Source organism: Embiotoca jacksoni, unplaced genomic scaffold (genome assembly GCF_022577435.1).
Source record: "Embiotoca jacksoni isolate LCO1_2020_lvr unplaced genomic scaffold, fEmbJac1.0.p SCAF_19, whole genome shotgun sequence".
In the NCBI taxonomy this organism is placed as follows: Eukaryota; Metazoa; Chordata; class Actinopteri; family Embiotocidae; genus Embiotoca; species Embiotoca jacksoni.
This window is the reverse complement of record NW_027185329.1, coordinates 3,047,163-3,066,413: the sequence shown is the minus strand read 5'-3', so window position 1 is coordinate 3,066,413 and position 19,251 is coordinate 3,047,163. Positions and strand designations below refer to the sequence as shown.

Sequence of the window (19,251 nt, the reverse complement as noted above, 5' to 3'; positions counted from 1 at the left end):
GGAACTCATTAGGTGAAAAAAAATAAACTGAATTGGAACTGAATTGAACACTCGAAGGTGACATCCTGACATTGTGTGAAATTAAAAACTGCATGGGCTGTTAGGAAAGACAGAAGAGTGTTCACCTGCTGACAATAGAGCTGTCACAACTGGGTGGCAAGAACAATGTTTTAAAGCTTTGCGCATTTTATATATATATATATATTAAAAAAAAAAAAAAAGTCAGTATGTCCAAAGCAAAAAAAAAAATGCAAAAACGCCTCTTCTGAAATGAAATGGAAGAAATAAAAAGGGACATTAGGCTGTGAGGAAGAAGTCACAGGATACACTGACTTGTTTGCATTTTGTCTCGGCGCCTCCCGCTGTGTGTGTGCTTTCTAATGACTGCTCGCTGGGAGGAAAACGGCCCCTGGGAGACGTTAAGACTTTAATGAAAAGAGGTTCCCTCTACACTTCTCGCACTCTCAGGGCAGCAATTATGTCAAAACAGTGTTTACAGTTGTAACAGTAAAGAATATTTCTGCCCTGTGAAAATGGGGCCCTCCCGTTCTTGACAGATTTACTGCTCAAATTACGGTGGCGCTTTGTCATTGTGTCACTATATAATGTTTCTCAATGATATCCTATAGTTTACAAATACTATGGTTATTATCATTACAGCGTGTGAACACAGGAGACAAACCCCGAAGACATATTATTGTGTTGACACACTTCAGCGTTTGACGCGGGTGGCACATTGTTTCAGAATGAATAATGTATGTCAATGCATATTTAGTGCGTGCACTGCCACGTAAGGATCCGTGTTTTATTCTGCAGCAGCTGGCAGCCGGTTTACTGCAACACAGCTGGTGCAAATTAGTGAAAAACAATTCTTGTTTTAAAAACTAAATTTAGGCTTTTTAATAATGGAAAGAGATATAATGTCACAACTTCTACTAATAGAGAAAATATTGAAAGGGTGTCCAAAAAACACAAAACAGCAAAAATCAAATATTGGTGTGTTGCCAGAATAAAGCTCACATGGAAACCCCACATATTGAGTCAACTCTTACATTAATATATAAACTATTGCAATCCTGAACAAAGCAACTATGTGTATTTGTTGGAAATCTTTACCGTGTTTTTGTTACTTTATGGATGTGTGGGACAACACATATTCATATCCACTATAAATCCATTATTCGCATTACCGAGAAGAGCAATAAGAATTATATTATACATAAGGTAGATTCAACGAGAATGAACCAACGACAGACTGTAAGTAAATATGGACTTGACTCCAGGTCTGAAAATTGAAGTGAATTTCGAAGTTCCTTAAAGTGCAAAACCACAGAGGGCCACTAGGGGCTTGTTCCAGAAAAACTGTCTCCATTAGACTCCCATTCAAAAAGCATCAACTTCACTAATGAAATACAAAGTCATGACATTTTTTTGCACGAGTCATTATTGTGTCATTAGCTAAATCAATTGCTTGTGATTAGTGTTCTGCTGGTACTTCTGAAAATAATTATATCATTAATTTGATATTAGGCCTCAAAGGGAGGTATGTTTTAGGGTGAGTCTGCTTTGATTGACATACCTGGGGTGCAGTCAGGTTTCCACTATGGGTAGCTGGGTATTGAATCCTCAGGTTCCCAGTCAGATCCACGTTTTGCTCCTCCCCAGCTCGTCCAATTGGTGATACTGAGTATAAATGCTACAGTATGAACATTTTATAGTACGTTACAAAAAAAAATGCACATTCCCATATGTGACGTTCCACGAGTGGAATTCTTTGGCAAATTATTCATAATATTGTTCAACTGTTATTCGATGAAAATAAATTGTTCAAACAACTGACAATATGAACTGAGTGAGTGATGTTTATGTTTAGTCTTCTATTATTGTTTGCATGTCTGAAAAAGACCGTTAAAACTGTTTCAGATTTGGCACCTACGGCGACCAATTATGCAGTTAAGTTATTGTGAGAAGGAAAAGGTCGTGTAATCAAATTTTGTATCTTCTCTCTTTGGTATTTGTTAAGAGCCACTTAAAAATAATCACATTTAAATGAACACAAGAGAAGTCAAAACCCCCCAAAAAACAGAGTTTCAGCTTTTAAATTGTAAGACGTTCACAACTTTGTCAAACCTAATTAGACCCTTTTAATTGCATGCCGGATTTGATTAAATACTACGACACCTCGCGTCTAAACTAGTCTCCCTTCATGGTGGTTGGTTAACTTGTTTCTGTAATGGCCTTTCAAACCGTTTTTAACCATGTGAAGCACTGTGGGCCATACAATCAAATATAAGTTGCCATAGGAAGGCATCGTACGATAAAAACACGTGGCTAACGTTGCGAAACAGTCGCAGTTTGGTTCAGGCTCTGAAATGACTTGGTTAGGTGTACGAAAAGAGGGTCTGAGTTAATATACGTGTATTATGTATGTGGTGTAAATTACGATACGCGACGTAATGTACGTTCGCAATTTCAAATAACTCAATGTTGACTTTTGTTTTCACATAAGACACAAATAACAACTTCCTGAGTGAAAATCCATCCAACCAGCCCTGATCATGTCCCCACGCATACTTTTTACACTCATTTAATTCCGTAATTTGCTCCCGTCATAATTACTTCGGCCACTTGAGGTCGCTAAACCTTCGCCAAACCAGTAATTTTCTGACTTTGACTCATCTGGAATTGACTTCCTCCAAACACTTTACACCTGATTAGCTAAATGCTTGTGGGGCTGATTAACACAATAAGCACACTAAAAGCAACATTAAGGCTAACAGTGTATTTTCCAGACAAATAAAATGTCATATTAGGGCCATTATACCAACAGATATGTGGTCTTTGGGCGCCCTTGCTGGTAAGGGGGCTCACTCTGTCTGGATAAACACTGTGGTTGAGTAGGTTGGCGGGGTCGTAAAAGGGTGCACTTTGCCTGATTAGCTGACAACCAAAAACCCCCTCGAGACCAGTTCTGCATGACTACAGAAATTATTTTAAGAACGTGTCTTCCCGCAGAAGAAGTTTGAGTCCCCGCGGAGTATTGTGACAGCGCTGAGACGAGGGCCAGTGACAGCGACAGGGTGAGAGTCTGATTGAATGGCAGCAGAGGACCATACATCTTTAAATTCCTCATTATCCACTAACACACAGACGCCACGTCTGCTCCTATTCCATTACTTACTCCTCTGTATTGTCATGCTCTGAGAATTCAATGTAGTACCTTTTATTGTAGAAAATGAAAAATGTCATTTTCCCCTTCTCTCTCTCTCCCCCTCTCCTAACACTAATTTAAAATGTCTCATCTCCCTCTGCGTGTTCAACAGTCTGATTGCCTCAGTGCTGAAGAAAGAGGCCTAAGAGGAGGAATCCCCTCTCTTTGTGAAAAGGAGTCCAGGTGGGAGCAGAGCCGGAGGAGGAGGGGGAGGAGGAGAATGGAGTGGGATGGTTCATGGAGGCGAGAATCTGCAGCTTCATCAGAGTCGGTCAAGCAGGACAGCTGCTGCCGCTGACCTCCCGAACTAGCAGACAGACCCGCACCTTCAAGGACTAAAGGTCTTCTTATTCTTCTCCCTCCAGCGGTCTCACCTCTCTGCCTCCCTCCCTCCCTCCCTCCGTCGTTCTTTCTTTTCTCTCTCTTTTTCACCCTCAGCTTATTGCAACAGTGCAGGGTCAGGACATAACCTCCCAGAGAAATAAAGTCCTTCAGGTTTGCAGAAAAAGGACAGTGGCTGGGTGTCTCCGGGTGCCTGGAAGACACATGTGTTTATGGCGCGTCCCTGAATGTTACCTATGGGCTGAGTGATGGAAACAGAGGCAACATATGGCAGGGTCTCTCTGCAGAAAAGCATTCAGATTTTTCCTAGAAAAAGACCTGACAACACATTATTATGATATTTCAGTGCAAGCAGTGGTTGATCTAGTAGTTTACCCACCACCAGATCAATTTACTGTATATGTAGGAGTGTTTTTTAAACTATGGTTGCTCTGCTTTTGTTGCGTTTCACCATTTGACACTGTTAGCATTATAAATAAGTTCAAGCAAATATATTTTGCTGTGCTCTAGCTTCTCAAAGATTGACATAATTTCTGCTTTTCTTAGTCTTATATGATATCAAACTGAATGTATAGTGCTTTAAAACTTTTAATTCACACTATTATTCCTCCCTTTTGCATTTTTTTGTGTCATCAAAAGACACCGTAACAGGTACCGTTTGAGCCGCCACGTCGTACGGAAAGAAATTTTTTTAATGATTTGGCAGCTTAGAGATGGACAACAGTCTAAGAACATAGATCTCAAAACTATAGCTGTTATATTAATGTTAGATATATAATTTTTTTTATTACGGATTTTAATGAAATGCATTTAGAGGAGCCAGATTTTGCAGCTGTGTCTCTGCGTGTGACGCAACATCTATTAAAACCACTGAAATATTGTTTATAAGGTGCATCAGTTCGTTTTAGGCTCACTGGCATCCATCGAGAAAAACCCAGTTCACCCTACTTCAAATATAATTCTCTATAAACTTCAGCTCGGGCAGTATGGATGGAAAGTACACTGGCCTGCTGTGTTCCTGCTGGCCTTCTCAAATAAAACCCGCCGCTGCCGTCCACAAACATGATGTTCCAGTGCCCTCCAGTGGAAACCTGCGGAACTGCAGCGTCGGTGCATCTGTAAAGTGAGGAGGGGGATTTTCCAGGAGGAAGAGAGGGTTAAACTCATAAACCATGGATGGGTTTTTATATAAAACTCTGAAACATTCTGTACATCAAGGGTGATGTATTATCTAAGACTTCTGATGCATGTAACCGTTTTTAAAAGCCAATAGATACTTAAGAGCATGCATTTATCTGACGTTATACATTTAATATCATCTCTGGAAATACAAATGATTTCGTTACGTTTATGTTTCGTGACTGTGGGGGTAAAAAAAATGTTAAAAGGGGTTTTGTGAGACTGAAGAATGCCAAATGTACCTGAAACACCTGAAATAGATTTGAGGAACAGCTCTGCTGGTAAAAACAGATCAAATTTAACAATTTGTGGAGACATTTGGATAACTTTAGTGGTCATGTGCCTACATTCGCTTTTGTGCTGCAAAAAGGTAGAGGAACGAAATTAGGTGATTTTGGTTTCCTAATATGAATTTGTGGGCAGTATATTTTATATATTTTCTTCATGGTATAAATCTGGATTAAAAAAATGTCTTGTTTTTCTGTTCGGAAAAAGGTGTGCAGTTCAATTCATTCCATATTATTACCATTATGAGAGGACATGTTTTTTTTTTTAGTGCTCTCTATTTTCTCCTCTATCCACTGTTTGACCATTCTAATTGAAAGTGCAGAGCAAAATCACACTTATCCATTTATCGCAAATTTTTAGGACGGAATAATCCGTGTGCTCAGTGATGCGTCTTGGCGAGGACCGAAAACTCCTCTCCAGTGATTCTTTGCGGGACTAATGACCCACAGAGTGAGCACTTAGCGAGATCTCCTGCAGTCGGTATTTTATAAAGATTAAGATGTCGGGCGTCTGAGACGGGACGGACGGGATCAGGAGTCTGTGTGTACGGCAGCATTAGATGAAGACGCTTCTTCTCTGCCTGTATATTAGTGCTTAATCTGCCCTAACAAGATAGACTGGGACGCCCGGCCTCTCCACCGCATCACTGATGATGGGACCAGTAATGATGGAGGAGGAAGGCGAGGGGTTGGCAGCTAAGCCTGAAGTAAGCTACTTTGGTACAGGGGTGGGGGAGGGGGGGGAGGGGGGGGGACGCACGGCTGGTCGCACAACCACTGATGATGTGTGTGTGTGTGTGTATGTGTCCAGTTATTAAATCAAATATGTGACACCAAGTAGCTTAAAGCGCCAATAAGCCATAAGGCCACTTCGGCTTTAATTTGTCAAGCGACGAGGCCGGAGATGTGCGGCGGGCCGATGCAGTTTTGCGGCCTCAGTTTGAACACCGCGTTGAAACGCGTCGAATGATGCACCACCAAACCTCCCGCGTCCACCTTTTTCGACCCCGACGGAACACGCGTGTCCTTTTCACGCTGCGGTGAGGCAAAGCGTGACGCCGACGTGGTGTCCTGCGCGGCGGACCGACGGGGGGGGGGGGGGGTATTTGCCCCGACGCTGGGCTGGTTTGACAACAATGATGCGAAGGCACGTTGATGGAAGTCAGCTGAATCCAGTTTATTCTCAACATTTTTGATTTCTAATTTGTGCTCACGTCCTCTTACGCACACGATCTTTTGAATTCGTTTGGTTGAACGAATATCCCAAATCGGTGTCTTGTGATGTTGCAGTATGTTTCCTCCCTTCCCAATTCCCCCCCCTCACCTCCCTCCTTCCCCCCCTCCCCTCCTCGGACTTCAAACGGGCCGGTACGCAGCAGCTTCCACGCGTGTTGCGGATCAATACCCTGCTGGAAAATGAATCCACTTCCACACATATTACCGAGCCAGAAGAAACAGCATGACTTGGCAAACTGCAGCGCTATTTCTCTCTCTGGTAGGATCCTGTGCAACTCACTTGAAACAACCCCCACAGCTGAATATTTCCACCGCCCGGTTTTAACCGAGTTTTTTTTGGGGGAAAAAGCGCTTTGATACCGTCACGTTAAAAATGTTGACTTTTATGTACGGTACAATCATTTTGACCTTGGATGCGTAGGCTGTCCTCCCGACACTCGTTAACTCGTGGTCTCTCCAGGTTGGCTTTGGTCTTTATTTGGATAAAAACGAATTAAGTTTGTGGAAACCCTCTCGAGAGTAATTCACACAGCCCCAAAAACACACTTTGGAGTTTGGTTACAAGTCGGTGCTGCTCTGCTTGAAGTAGTTTTTCCATCTACAGCCTCCCGTATTCACCACCAGCGACAGTAATACGTCATTAGAATTTAGTTTTTGATATAAGAAACATAAAGGGGAGTAAAAATTCGAATGAAATCTGAAACACGTGTGGCACGACAACTGGAAAAGCACGAGGACTTCACCGGGGTTTTGACATTTGAAAGGCTTTATTGATTTAACCGAGTTTGTCTCTCTACGGGACAAAGTGTGTTGGAAAACAGCTGGAGCATCTGGACGACGTAGAGCCCTGAAGAGTGCCGTAGCACTGACAGTCAAGGTCGTTTGGGGTGAGGTTTCAACAAATCACAGAGAGCACGCACGACATGGCACACGGCAGCAAACATAAGGCAGTTATCGTCTTTCACGATAAAAAGTCTCAACATCACAATTCAAGATATTTTAAAGCCTGTGGAGCCAAATGATGCAATAATAACTCGTCAAAATGTTCACTTATTACCCTGTAAATCAGAGAGATTGTACATAATAATATTCAATTCAATTGGAAAATTTGTAAATGTATTCTGTAAGAAGATTCAATTACTGAAAAATGTTTTACTCCACCAGCTCAAATAACAATTTGAAAAGTTTGAAATCACATTTTATTCCATTTTGAGGAGCCATTATCCAAAAATCACAGCAGCTGCTAGCAGGCCTTAAATCTACCCTAAAGAATAAGACATCTCAAAGCAAAAGAATTCATTTTCTCCAACACTTGCAGTAACTTACAGCAGCTGAGGACATTGATTCAGCGACACATTTGGCCATCTATTAGGTGCAGAGAAGGATTTCATGGAGCAAACATCCATTTGATCTTTTTTTTTAATTTTTTTTTTTTATATCTGGATAATATGAGCTTTTGTTCTGGAGTTATTTTTTCGCCTTCGTTCCTTTTTCTTTCTCAAACTGGGCAATCTGGTTAAAAATATCCAGCAGGTTAGTCGGGAGGTCTTTTTTAGGCCTCGTGCCGCCGTGTTCGTTATGATTCCCGGCGCTCTCCGAGGTTTCCCCGTGTCCGCGGTCCGAGCTGCTGCTCTCTTCCTCCGCTCTCCCTTTTCTCATTTCCTTCCCTCTCTTTACCTCTTCTGCCTCACGGACTTCCTGCCTCCCTCTGTTCTCATACCTACCGCCGTCGAGGGAGTTCCTCGTCGAGGAGTCGTGTGCCGTCCTGTTCTCCGAGTGTTTGGAGGCACAGCCGGAGTGTCCTGAACATTCTGATCGGAAACTAGACTTGCGGGAAAACTCGATCTCCGCCGACGAGCAGGAGAGTTTCCGCCTCCGATTATCATCGAAGCTGCTTCTCCTCTTTGACTCGCTGTCTCGTCTGTCCCTGCTCTCTCTACTCCTGCTCCTCCTCTCCGGGCTTCTGCTCAGGCTGTTCCTTCCTCTCCTCCTCCTTTCTCTACGCGAGTCGTCGGACTCTTCCTCCTCTGAAGCCGCTGACAGAGAGTACAGCTGACAGATCCTTTTATCTTCTGCGTCCTTCCCCTCTACCACCTCCAGCTCCTCCATCGCCCCGAACCCCGGGCCTCCCTTCTGGTTGAGAAAAGTGGCGGAGGTGTTGGGAGGTGCGGGATACCACTCCACCTCGTCCTCCTCTTTCTCCTTCCTGTCTCTCTCGCTCTTACCCTCGTCGCTCCTCCGGCTGTCCCTCGACGAGATCCTGCGATGGCGTTTACTCGCGCGCTCCGACCTCCTCTGCTTCTTTTTCTTCTTCTTGGACCTCCTGCGGGAGGAGGAAGACAACGAAGAGGAAGAGGAGGAGTTCCTGGAGGAAGCGGAGGATGAGGAAGAAGAAGAGGCTGATCTCTTCCGTTTTTTCTTCATCCTAAAAAATAAAATAAAAAAAAAATAAAAAAAATCGATGATCTTTTTCTTTTTAATCGCATGATTTATTTGTTTTAATTATGAGATGATCGCGTGTTTACCGGCAGCAGGTTTACCTGCCACACCTTTAAAACATCAGCCAGCTTACCTCTTCTCCTCTTTTATGATCTTACGTAATTTCTCGGCGCTGGTCGGGCCGCTCTTAGGTTTGACCTGCTCCTTGGCCAGCGCTTCTTCTCGCATGCGAATGGATTTCTTTACGGTCGCCGGGCAAAGCGAGGAAACGCATGACGACGGCAGGAAGGCAGGCAAAGGCCCACAAAAAAACATATTCAAAACCAAACACCAATGACCCAAAACATACACCAGGGACGCCAAAACAGTGGTTTGGACCAGCGTAAAAGAAAGTATGGGGAGGAAAAGAAGGAGTTAGAAGTTTGAGGGAGGAGATGAGAGCATCACGACCACAGAGCGTTTTTTTTTTTTTTTTTTTACAATCATATGATCCAAGAGCAGATGGATGAGAATTCAAACAGCATTTTTTATTTATTTTTTCCCCAATGAGACAGAGAAGGTTTCAACGTTACCGTATTTGGACCACGGCCACGACACACACACACACACACCGGCGTCCAGAGGAGGAGGAGTCGTTGTGCAGTTTTTTTTTGTTTTTTGTTTCGCCCCCACGAGGCAGGTGACAAGGCCATGGCAGTCGGAGGGGTCAAAGGGCACAGTCCCAGGGTCGCAGACACACACACATCAAAACGCTTCATCAGTATTACAAACAAAATTCATATTCACAGAAGAAGGAGAAGCATCTGTTCTTCATACATGACAACTTAAACCAACCAAAACAAAAAGGGGGGAGGGGGGGAAATGGAGTCAGATGCTGTTTTTACAAATGACATACGTAGCTTTGATGTGGCTTTAAGCCTTAAATAGACACAGTGCATTGTGTGTGTGTGTGTGTGTGTGTGTGTGTGTGTGTGTGTGTGTGTGTGTGTGTGTGTGTGTGTGTGTTGTGGCCACGCACCTGTATCGTGTCCGTGATCTTGTGCAGAGCCTCCTGCGCCTCCGGGTTGGCGTCATCCAGGGACAGAGCTTTTCTGTACAGTCCCTCCGCTGTTACCAGTTTCTCCTGTTCTTCAAGTCTTAAGACACACAAAACAACCGATGTAAACAATTTGACTCGATAAAAATAAATCAATTACAATGCGTCTACTCCCAACAGTCAGGTGACCTCCTTTTTACTACTGGAGCAAACCAGACAAGCCGCAGTATAATGAGGACTTTGGGATACACAGATAAATACATACATCACATACGTGTCCACGTAAGATCCACATTCATAAAGACACGTCTTCTGAGACGAGACTAACAAAGCTGCGATGAACTCGCGTTTGCCGGGTTTTTGTTTCAGGAAACGAAAAATAACATTCCTCCTCACAAAGATTGTTTGGAATCTTTGACAATGAACTTAACGGGAAGCAAAACAAAACTGGTGGAGCTGGTTGCACAGCCTGACGAGCTCAAGAAAATTATTGCCGGAAATGATTTTCCTGCGTATCTGCGTGACTTTCCGGTCCAACATCACCGATATTTCTATATTTACGAAGCAGGTTTGTTGTACGGTCAAAGAGTGAGATTTGTCATTAAATAGAACGGGACGTAGAATTTGAGTAAAAAAAAAAAAAACAACAACAACTCTGTTTCAGTTAAAGCAGCGCTGCAGATCGCTCACATGAAACAAAAAAGGAGGTTTAAAAGCGCTCACTGTTTTCCTCTCTCCACGAGTGTCTGGCAGAGGTACTTCTTGGCGTTGCGGTGGTCGGGACAGCTCTCCAGAGCCAGTTCGAAGTCGGTTATCGCCTTCATGATGCTGCCTTTGTTCGCATACCTGAGAGCAAACAATGAACGAACACAAAGTCAGAGCAAAAAACAACAACAACAACTCATTCTCAGGTTTGTTCTGAGAAGATTTCATTTCATTTTTAGGATTTCTCTCAAACTGCTGAAACGTGTTTCTCTGGTTACGACCAACTGGATTTTTAAGACATAAGTAATGACTGCGTACAGATGGGCTGATAACGTTCTTGCTTAAATGTGCGAAACACACAATTATGTAAATATATACAAGAAAATCTTAACATGTTTGCAACACATTGCTGCAAGTTTCAGTGTTGTTTGAGTCCCTTTTCTGTTATCGTAACAGAGCTTCAACATGTTTCAAATACAAAACAGGTTTGCCGTCATAAGGAGCAGAAACAGCCAAAGAATATTGCAACACAGACAATGAAATTATAACAAGAACAGCTGTGGTGTCCAAAATACTGTTCCTCATACCATGTTCTGACAAATGAAATGATTGTTTTCTTTGACAGTTTCTACTTATGTTCAAATTTACATGAAGCCAATGAACCGTATTCAACCCTCTAAAGAGGACTGAAACATTTTTAACATCCACCAAAATAAAAGCGCACCATCTAGACAGCTTTTACAACTCCCAAGTACTTGGTGCACAATTCACAAATTCTAAATTATAGCACCAAACCAAAGTTGCAGAGCTCTTATGACATCAAAGGTAACCTGAAAGTCAACTCACAGAGCTCCACGTGCCACCAGCGCTTCCACGTTATTTTTGTCGATTTCCAAGGCTTTGTTGTATTCGTTCATGGCTTCCACGTGACGACCGTGTTTGAAGTGGTCCACACCCGCACGCACGCTGGAAGCACACGCAAAACAGGGGTCCGGTTTACATTTCGTGTCGAGTCAGCGGGAACCGCAGGAGGAAAGTTAAGACAGCTCATAAAAGTGACACAATTAGACACCGACAAGAAGAATCCATTTCCTGTGGTCAAAGTTGAATAGTTTAAAATTACCACTTTAAGGCCCAGGATGCAGACTGCTTCTTCCTGATGGCAGAAGCAAAATCCTCCTCTTGGAAAAGTTTACTGTGGAGACAAAGAAGCACATGAAAGAACTCTTTCGAAAGGCTTCTATTATTTGCCAGATCGAAAGCAAAAACTTGTACGGTCCCTTTTAGCAGGATTCAGTTTGAAGAGTGAACTCATGTCAAGATACATTCACAAGTACTTAATACTGCATACAAAGTAGAAGTTTAATAAACAGTGACTCAAAGATGAATAATGGAGTCATTCATGTCATTTTATTTTTATTTTTTTTTGCTTGCCAGGCTCTCCACTTCCAGCTGTAGGCACATTGTGCTACATGCCTTGACACTAGTTAAAGTATCTTTAAATAAATGAAGCTGAAGGAGCTCTTAAGAAGCTCTATAAGCTACCCGAGTTGTCGTCATCTTAAAAAGAGCTTTTTTTCCCTGGGTTTTTATTTTCAACCGCATTAGAGAAACCAAACATTGTCGCTAACAACACAGTCAAACTTCCAGGTCATGGTTAATCTCGGTTATCTAAAGGCAACCGGACTCACTGAAATAATATGAAACTCTGACAAAATATTCCAGCTGCGACGCGTTTACCTCTGCAGTCCTCGCATCATCGACGGTGGGTGGGTGTCGCTGACGCCCACCTTCTCCAGCAGGTAGTCCACCACGGAGGGGTTGTGGTAACCGTGGCAACTCATCAGTATGCGCTCGTACGTCTGGCTGGAGTCGCTCGCTGCACGGACGCTACGACTAAACGAGAGGTGGGCAGAAGTGAAAACTTAAGTGGATCTAAACACTTCATCATAATGACTTCAGTTACAGCAATTCTTGCCACAATTTGCTGCATTCGAGGGGTTTATTTTCTGAGCTGAATTAATACATCAATGAGGCCATTTGCCACCAAAAAAAAAAAAAAGACCATCAGCTTGACTCGTTATCGACAGCGGGGTCGGTGAATGTCCAGTCTCAGTCAGGCTGAAACAAACAAATTTGATAGTGATCTTTTCCTTCAGCGGTCAGTAAACGTAGCTGGATGCTCCTTCCTTGTCGTGTTGTCACCTGTAGTGTACGGGCAGCTCCTCCCGGGTAATCACGCCCAGTTTGATGTGCGCCATGCTGGCAGACACAGAGGTCTGATGGAGGGACACGGTGATTTTCTCCTGGTAGCGGTCGATGTCTTTCAGTCCAGCTACAAAGAAAAAAATAAAATAAAACACAGCTTAGGAGAAGATTTTACTTGTTTTTCTGTGAGATATGAGGCCTGACAGAGGAGTGAGTCATGTTGGTCTCAACAACCTGATGGCACTTTAGTTAACAGACTTTCTGAAAATTATCCACATTGATCAGTGACTTAGCTGATTTAAAACAAGTGTCTTGATAGTAGATTAAACATACAATTCATTTCTTAAACAGAAGTTCCTGGTTCCTCATTCCTCTTCTCTACTTTATCTTGTAGTAAACTGAATAAGTCTAAGTTTTGGAATGTTGGTTTGAGTCCAGTGTTTCACAGGTAAAACGATTCTCGACAAACCATAAGGGCATCTTACAGTGGAACTTCCAAGGCAGTTAAACCTCTGTTGTGATGATAAATATCAACATAAACGACAAAATTGTGCCACAAAATCAAGTGGGATTAAAACAAAAATAGTAATTAAAGCCCCGACTCTCAGGATTAAGGAAGTGTTCAGACATACAACAGCACTGAGTGAAAGAAACACAGCCAACACTTTTCTTCACATTTGGCTTAAAGTTTCCTGCAATGCAGCATCATCCAGCAAGGTGCTATTGGTAAAATTAATAAACTGTGTGAAGTGCCTAATAAGCCCATTATTAGGTTCCACCAAAATCGTACTGGTGAAAAAAAAGGTGTGACACCCAAAAAAAACCCGCATTAAATCATCACAACAATGATTACAAGTCAACTTTATCTTTTTTGTGTAGAGATTAAGCTGCTAGTTGTTTAAGACACTCACCTCTGATTAAATCCCCGATCTGGTAGTAGGACAGGGGATCATCGTGGCTGCCAGAGGAGGGAATTTCTCTGATGTGACACAGAGCCTGAAGGCAGACAGAAATGGATTTAAATACATTCCTGCACAACAACAGTGCAAAGTCAGCAATGATTTTTCAACTGCTTCTTATTCATTGAGAGTGAAACAAAGTCATGGATGTGTATTTGTATGTTTCATGCAGCAGTTTAAAGGTATCGGTTGATTGGTGAACTTCCTCCAGAGATTATTTGCATTTGACTGATTTGACTCGTCGACCCACCGACAACTCCAGGTCCTCGATGTCCCTCTTCAGACCTCCCGACGTGCAGAGCAGCGTGAGAAAGAAGCCGTACTCTCGGATGTTGTTGATCCTCCCCAGCACAATGTCTCCTCTCTCCAAGTCCCGGTACATCATGGATCTTCTCTCCTCGTACGACACCTCCATGAACAACTCCGCCGGCGGCATGATGGCACAGGGCTCTGGAAGAGCACAGGCAGAGAAAGCTGCATCAGACAAGACTTCTTCTTCATATTTTATTCTTACACATATACCGCACATCCATTTTAGATTTATTTTGTGTCATATTATCTATAAGGTTGTTTTATTTTTGTAGAAGTGACCTATGTATATGCACTCAGTGGCCAATTTACTAGGTCTTCCTGCACAATACAATGTCCTCCAATACAACAGTTCTGCAATAACATATCTCTTCCAAAAGATCTGAATGTTTTGGGGCGAAACTGCCCGAAGTGTGAAAAATCCATTATATGTTCATTATTAAAGTCATAGTTAAAGATTACTCTGATCCACTGCTTGATGACTGAATTTCCCCCACGGGGATCAATAAGGTGTTATGGTGGTTAAGGGTTGTGATCCACAATCACCCTCATTGTTTCATCTGACACAGAAACAGAACACAGAACTTCATCAATTACATCAATTAATCGATGATCAGTTAATTAATATCAATTATTTGATCATTATTATTCAGTAATCTTTTTTTTTTTTTTTTTTTTTTTTTAAGAAAAACAATAAACTTTGCTGCTTTCGTCTTTTTCTGTGTATCTTCGGGTGACTAAACAGGATGTTTGAAAATGTCATTCAGGTATGTTTCATTCTGTTCTCACATTAAGAAAAAAAAAAAAAAAAAAAAAAACGATTACTTTGCAAAATACTCCGATTAATATTGATCGTAAAAAAATAAATGTCAGCTCAGACCGAGTTCTGGTGGAGTTCTGAGAGCTCTGCATCCTTTTCCAGTAAAGTTTTTAAAGAGGTTAAAAGAGGCTAAGAAGGAGTAATTTAGCAGCTTTCCTGTAGATCAGATGTTTCACTGCGTACGAAGATGGCTTAATGTGGTCGAACCAACACACACCTGCAGCATCCTCTTCCTCCTCGTGCTCCTCTTCTTGAGGCGTGGCGGTCTTCCATGCTGGACAGAAGAGGATGTCGGCCTTCCTGGCGATGAACTGCTCCACCAGCGGGTTGTTCTGCTCTTCACCGCTGCTACACGGGAAAAAAAAAAAAACACACAAACATTCTTTACTGGATAAAAATCTGGGCAAACAAAGTGTTGCACGAAGGATTTCCGTGAGACGGACGCAAAGGGAAATTAAATGGAAACGGTTGAAATGCTGCACTCGTGATAGCACTGAGATTATTACTCAACTTTTTTTTTCATGGATCTTCATCAGAGATTAAATCAACTGCGTGACAGGCCGACATCTTTGTTCTGCAGCCACACAGCTGAAACAACCCGTGAAAAAGGAGGGATGATTCCCACTGCCGTAAAAATGGTGTTGTTTTGATTGTTTGAATTCACACCTCTCGTCTTACCAAATAAATTAAAATCAATCTGCATTACTTTAAGCAACTACGACACAGCCGTCATCGTTGAATAAAACAAAGAGATATTTAAAAAGCATTTAAAATCATCGACCTGAACGTAGACTTGGTTTGAAGTTATGGGATCATTTTTCCTTCGCTGCAGTCAGCTGTTTTTTTTGTTTGTTCTGGCGGGTTGTGCTTTTAAAATCAAAACATTCAAACTTGATTCAAGTTACATTGAAGAACTTTGAATTAGTTTACATGTTCTGCTTTAATGCCCAGTTTAAAACGGTAGTTACATTACTTATACAGTTGAAACCAGAAGTTTACATACACTGTGCAAAAAGACACATAACACTTTTTTTCTCACTGTCTGAAGTTAAATCAGACTAAACCTCTCCTGTTTCAGGTCCGTTAGGATTACCAACATTATTTAACTTTTGCTAAATGTCACAATAATGAGAAAGAGAATATTTTAGAGAATTTTTCATTACTTTCTTCAAGGTCAAAAGTTTACATACAGTTCCTTAGTATTTAGTAGCATTGCCTTTGAACTGCATGACTTGGGTCAAACGTTTTGGGTGTCCTTCCACAAGCTTCTTACAGTACTCTGCAGGAATTCTGGCCCATTCCTCCCGACAGAACTGGTGGAACTGAGTCAGGTTTGTTGGCCGCCTCGCTCGCACACGCCTTTTCAGATCTGCCCACACATTTTCGATGGGATTCAGGTCAGGGCTTTGTGACGGCCACTCCAAGACATTGACTTTGTTGTCCTCAAGCCACTTTTTAACTATTTTGGCAGTATGCTTCGGGTCATTGTCCATTTGGAAGACCCATTTGCGCCCAAGTTTTAGCTCCCTGGCTGATGTCCTGAGATGTTGCCTTAATATTTCCAGGTAATGTTCTTTCTTCATGATGTCGTCTATTTTATGAAGCGCTCCAGTTCCTGCTGCAGCAAAACAGCCCCACAACATGATGCTGCCACCTCCATGCTTCACAGTTGGGATGGTGTTTTCAGGTCTACAAGCTTCCCCCTTTTTCCTCCAAATGTAACGGTGGTCATTATGGCCAAACAGCTCCACTTTAGTTTCATCAGACCACAGGACATGTCTCCAGAAGTTAAGGTCTTTGTCTTGGTGTCTTTTTACAAACTGTAATCTGGCTTTTTTTTATGTTTCTTTAGGAGTAATGGCTTCCTTCTTGCTGAGTAGCCTTTCAGCCCATGTCGGTGCAGGACTCGTTTTACTGTGGATAATGACACTTTCTTACCAGCTTCAGCCATCATCTTCACAAGGTCTTTAGCTTTTGTTCTGGGGTTGATTTGCACATGTCGGACTAAAACACGTTAATCTCTGGGACACAGAGCCCGTCTCCTTCCTGAGCGGTGTGATGGCTGGACATTCCCATGTTTATACTTGCGTATAATTGTTTGCACAGATGAACGTGGCACCTTCAAGCATCTGGAAATTGCACCCAAGGATGAACCAGACTTGTGGAGCTCCACGATTCTCTCCCTGATTTCTTGGCTGATTTCTTTTGACTTTCCCATGATTTCAAACAAGGAAGCAGAGTGTTTGAGGTGTGGCCTTAAAATACATCCCCAGGTGTGCCTTCAATTAACTCACATGTTGTCAGTTAACCTATCAGGAGCTTCAAAAGCCATGACATCATCATCTGGGCTTGCCCACGTTGTTTAAAGACATAGTACTTTTGGTGTATGTAAACTTTTGACCTCAAAGAAAGTAATATAAAATTCTCTTTCTCATTATTGTGACATTTAGCAAAAGTTAAATAATTTTGGTAATCCTAACGGACCTGAAACAGGAGATGTTTAGTCTGATTTAACTTCAGACAGTGAGAAAAAAAGTGTTATGTGTCTTTTTGCACAGTGTATGTAAACTTCTGGTTTCAACTGTATCTATAAAGTAATTCAAATAATTTGCATTACATTTTTAACAGGGTATCAAGCTTTTTTGGTAACCTATTAAATTTCTGAAGTAGCCTTCCCATCACCGGTCAAACCTTCAGGTCAAACAAATACGAAAAGAGTCACCACACACGAGTATTTTGTGGAGAAGCCTGGTGAGTCTCTGGTGAACCTGCAGACGACACACACATTTACACAACTATACCGCCAGGGGATTATAATCCCATACAAGGGTTAAGGTAAACGCATTGAACAAATCAACTGAGGAAGAACGATCGAAAGTCGGCGCTCAGCTTCAATCGCTGATGTTAAAAACCACAAACTAAGGAGACTTCAATCTGAACAGCCACACTAAGACAATTACAAAAAAAAAAAATCAGCCGACTATCACGTGAAGAATATATCGAGGATTAGAGGACTGGAAAAACTACGACTGTGGGTTTATTTATCGTCAGCAGACTCAAACGCTGTAACGGTGCGTTTAAAAAGTAAAAAGTCAAGTCAGACGAAGGAGCTGGATCACATCCCTCCAGTTCTGAGGTCTTTCCACCGGCGTCCTCTCGAACCGAGAATCGACTTTAATGCTGTCGGTCTACAAAACACCGGATGCTTTCAAGGCCAAAGTACATTTGTGAAAAGCTGCAGGTCCTGCTGCAACTTTCAGCTCCTTTAAATCAAAGACTGAAGACTTCTTTTTTTTTTTTTTCCTGTTTGCTGCCTTTCACTGAACCAGATTTGAGGTCTTAAACTGCACTATAACTTTGTTGTTGTTTGCACAAGTGTTTTAATCACTTAATTGTATTTAACTGTCCTTTTTTTTATTATTATTTTTGAATGGTTTCAGGTGAATCACTTCGACTTGGCCTGGTTGTTTCAAACACATGGACTTACCTCTCATACGTGGCCTTGCACAGGTCCGACACCACGGCTCGGAAGTCCGGGTTCTCCGTTTGTTCACATTTCAGCTTGTTGAACAGCGTTTCTCCGTGATACGTCAGACACTGTCTCAACAAGTCTCTGTCCATCCTCGGGTTGTTGTTGTTGTTGTTTACACCACGGTTACATTATTGTACGAGTTAAAAATATTCAGAGTCCTGTCTTAAGAGTCGTCATTTTTTTTTTTTTGGGAGGGGGGGGGGGGGGAACAAAAGTTAGCTTATTTTTTTTTTTTTAAACACACGGAATATTTTAATGTTTCGGGAACAGAAAACGCGATTTAGTTTGTTGTTTTTAAGATAACAACGTTGTTTAGCTCGCTAGCAAACACAAATGCTAACGCTTCGGCACGTGAGGTTTCTGCTGTTTATCTTCTCAAAAACTCACAATTTTCACTTTAAAAGATCCCCGTTTCCCTGAAGGAGAAGAAAACAAAACAAAAAAAACCACAATTGTGGTTTGAATTGAATCGAGTTTAGCTGCATCAGATTAAACTCAACTGTTCAAATTTCCGAGCACAAGCAGGAACCATAGACGTGTGAGCATGCGCAACAGTGTGTTACACGGAAAATGTCGGGAGAAACAAGTTCCATGTAGGAACCATAGTGGCCACGATAAATCAATTATTAAATATGATCTATTTTAAATAATCAGTTAGTTTGCTGCCTTTGTTTTATTAATGAGCCTTTAAAATAATCAACTCAAAACCCCTCATCAAAGGTTATTATTTATGAACCTAATAAATTCTTAGGGATTAAGAGGCAAAAGTATAAAGTTTTTCACAAAAACTAAAAGATAAAACAGTAATAGTTCTACATACAGCTTTTGCAAGCCAACTATTCACAAGAAGTTGATGTTGGATCTCAGTGACTATCAGCAAAATTAGAAACACAGAGACAACACACACCATCAGCAAAAACAATTTGTATTGTTTTATATAAATCATTCAGAAAAGGGCTCCAGCACAGGTAAATAAACTGAGTGCAAC

At 41.9% G+C, this 19,251-nt stretch overlaps 1 protein-coding gene across 4 annotated transcripts; it reads right to left on the bottom strand.

The window, feature by feature from the left end:
• Window positions 1–7,003: 7,003 nt before the first annotated feature.
• ttc14 (tetratricopeptide repeat domain 14) lies at window positions 7,004–18,816 on the bottom strand. 4 transcript variants are annotated; one of them, XM_069153017.1, is made up of 13 exons: window positions 18,219–18,816; window positions 14,949–15,079; window positions 13,853–14,052; window positions 13,555–13,639; window positions 12,641–12,770; window positions 12,176–12,331; window positions 11,559–11,630; window positions 11,282–11,401; window positions 10,454–10,576; window positions 9,713–9,830; window positions 8,828–8,934; window positions 8,481–8,680; window positions 8,220–8,388 (listed from the first exon to the last, which is right to left on the bottom strand). In XM_069153017.1, exons 1-13 carry the CDS (start codon window positions 18,350–18,352, stop codon window positions 8,321–8,323), a joined length of 1,644 nt encoding a protein of 547 aa, XP_069009118.1. In that variant the 5' UTR covers window positions 18,353–18,816; the 3' UTR covers window positions 8,220–8,320. The 4 variants fall into 4 exon arrangements, 3 of the variants coding, with proteins under 3 accessions (XP_069009116.1, XP_069009117.1, XP_069009118.1); XM_069153015.1 differs by having other exon boundaries at window positions 7,004–8,680; XM_069153016.1 differs by having other exon boundaries at window positions 7,004–8,680; window positions 14,949–15,076.
• Window positions 18,817–19,251: the final 435 nt, after the last annotated feature.

What these genes read in the sequence shown, in the direction of transcription:
- ttc14 (XM_069153015.1), bottom strand. Translation starts at nt 18,352, where the DNA reads ATGGACAGAGACTTGTTGAGACAGTGTCTGACGTATCACGGAGAAACG. An exon ending in GAGCTGCCCGTACACTACAG is followed by an intron (nt 12,332 to 12,640) that starts GTGACAACACGA and finishes CCTCTCGTTTAG; the next exon opens with TCGTAGCGTCCGTGCAGCGA. An exon ending in ATCATAAAAGAGGAGAAGAG is followed by an intron (nt 8,681 to 8,827) that starts GTAAGCTGGCTG and finishes TTTATTTTTTAG; the next exon opens with GATGAAGAAAAAACGGAAGA.